Genomic DNA, 2,500 nt, shown 5'->3' on the forward strand with positions numbered 1-2,500 from the left:
GACACAAAGATGAGGACATGTTTACGTATGACGTCACATATAGAATGAGAATGTCCAACATAAACCCAAATAAAACTGTGTGTGTGTGTGTGTGTGTGTGTGTGTGTGTGTGTGTGTGTGTGTGTGTGTGTGTGTGTGTGTGTGTGTGTGTGTGTGTGCAGACAGACAGGAATGGGCTTCGTCTCCACCATGGCCAGAATTGGCAGCATGGCGGCCCCTGCCGTCCTCATCCTGGACGAGGTGACATCGCTGACTCAAACCTTAACAATCACAACTCATTGATGAATAATTATTAGGGCCCGAGCAACCGACAACCCCGGGCCAGTGAAGGCCCTATTGAAATTGTACCCGTTTAGGTAAACGTACGCATGGTTGGAGGACTTGCCATGCATGAAAACTCACCAAATTTTTGGGGACTTGTCAGGCCTGGTGAAAATAGCCATCTGAAAAGAATGCAGCTTTCTGTGTAAAGAAATGGCTCTCTAGCGCCCCCTACAAGTCGGACCGGCGACGCCCCTCGGCCAGTATGTCCGATTGACTTGAAATTTGACACACATGTCCACTTGAGCTAGAGCTACAAAAAAGCCAATCAGACCCCTAAGCTCCGCCTACTTAGATTTTCCGCCATATTGAATTTAGTGTAAAACACATTTCTACGAACTCCTCCTACATGCTTAGTCCCATTACTAACAAATTTGCTGTGGGTCATTACTGGATCTACGTCATCAAAAGTTATCAAACGCTTTTTGATATCTCTTTTCGTTTACAAGATATGTACCAATAAACTTCTTAGGGGCGTGGCTTAATATCAATACATATAACTTCTCAACCGTTTGTCTTACAATTACCAGATTTTCAGCATATGTGCACATTGCATCCTCTAACATACCCTGAGATTTATTTTGCATACAACAACTAGGGGGCGCTACAGTAAACCCTCGAATTTTGACGAATTTGAAAAACTTTTTGCAGATTTCAGCCTTCGCACTTTAACGAACTCCTACAGATTTTAAGTGATCAACTTCTCCTTTGGTCAGGATGCTCTTAAGACCTTTGTGATTAAAAGTTATCAAAATGGAGTTTTCATCGAAGAACCTTGACGTGGCGTGGAGGCCATTTTGCCTCATTGTTTATGAAAAAATAAGTTCTTATAAGTTGTTATAACTCCAAGGTATATTATCCAATCCGCACAAAACTTATTTTGCATGATGCTACTTCAAGCCTAAACATACTTCAATTGAAAAAAATTCAATAACTCATAGCGCCGCCTACTGGCTAAAGGAAATGTCATATTCTATACTTTTATTTATACCTCCTAGCCAGGTGACCTGATTAGTCTTACCTGATTTGGTAAGGATAGCCTTAAGACATTGATGATGCATCATCATGAATATTGTGAGTTTTTGTTGAACGCTGTTGCCGTGGCGACGCATCGTTCGCCATGAAAAATTAAGCTGATGGTTTAGTGAGTTGGGATACTCAAAAACTCATGGAACTTTGTACATGTGTCACAGGTCATATGAAGAAATAGTTTATACGACTTTCTTTATTGGCCGTTTTAAATTGCCTCTATAGCGCCCCCTACAATATTTCAAAAGAGCAGCCCCAGCGCTACGTTTTGGCTACATATATGAAGCTTGGTAGGCACATGTGTCCTATGGAGACTTAAAGAAAAGTCTCTTGGGACCATGCTCCAAACCCTACAGGAAGTCGGCCATTTTCAATTTTGTATGAATTTATACAATATTTCGACGATGCAGCCCTCGCAGTACGTTTCACTATCTATATATAAAATTTAGATGTATAACATTAGGTAAACAGATGTATCACATGTAGACTTACAAAAAAGCCCCCGGAGTTCTAAGCTCTCAACCCAACCGGAAGTCAGCCATTTTGAATTTAGTGAAGGCAAGGCAAGGCAAGTTTATTTGTATAGCACATTTCAACAACAAGGTAATTCAAAGTGCTTCACGTAAAACCATTAAAAGCATCAAAACATAAGGCAAACGAAAAGGAGATTTAAAAACAATTAAGAACATTGAAAAAAACACATTTTTGCGAACTCCTACACGCTGGGTCCGATTTCTACGAAATTTGCTGTGGATCATAATTGGATCTAGATCATCAAAAGTTATCAAAAGCTTTTTGATATCTCTTTGCGTTTACAAGATATGGACCAATACACTTCTTAGGGGCGTGGCAAAATATCAATACACATAACTTCTCAACCATTTTTTTTAAATTCCCAAAATATTCAGCATATGTGCACATCGCATCCAGTAACATACCCTGAGAATTGGTTTGCATTCGACCACTAGGGGGCGCTACAGTAAACCAGCAAAGCCTACTGGCTAAAGGAAATGTCTGATGTAACTCAGCTGGACTTGTTCCAAACGGTCCCAAACTTCACATGCTAGATAACACTCATGGCCTGAGGATGTCTACAAGCTAATTTTCCCTAATACTCACAGCGCCACCTGCTGGCCAAAGTAAATCTGCA

At 40.6% G+C, this 2,500-nt stretch overlaps 1 protein-coding gene across 2 annotated transcripts in view; it reads left to right on the plus strand.

The window, feature by feature from the left end:
- The window catches only part of oatx (organic anion transporter X), a 23,876-nt gene that overhangs the window by 20,289 nt on the left and 1,087 nt on the right, over nucleotides 1–2,500 (plus strand). The window contains exon 10 of one of the 2 annotated variants that reach the window (XM_076083304.1): nucleotides 162–240. In XM_076083304.1, the coding sequence (XP_075939419.1) occupies nucleotides 162–240 (79 nt within the window). The remainder of the gene's footprint in view (nucleotides 1–161; nucleotides 241–2,500) is intronic. The other variant, XM_076083305.1, reaches the window with a different exon arrangement.

The sequence above is a fragment of the Anarhichas minor genome, unplaced genomic scaffold (assembly GCF_050575085.1).
Source record: "Anarhichas minor isolate MPS153535 unplaced genomic scaffold, ASM5057508v1 ptg000126l, whole genome shotgun sequence".
Classification (NCBI taxonomy): domain Eukaryota; kingdom Metazoa; phylum Chordata; class Actinopteri; order Perciformes; family Anarhichadidae; genus Anarhichas; species Anarhichas minor.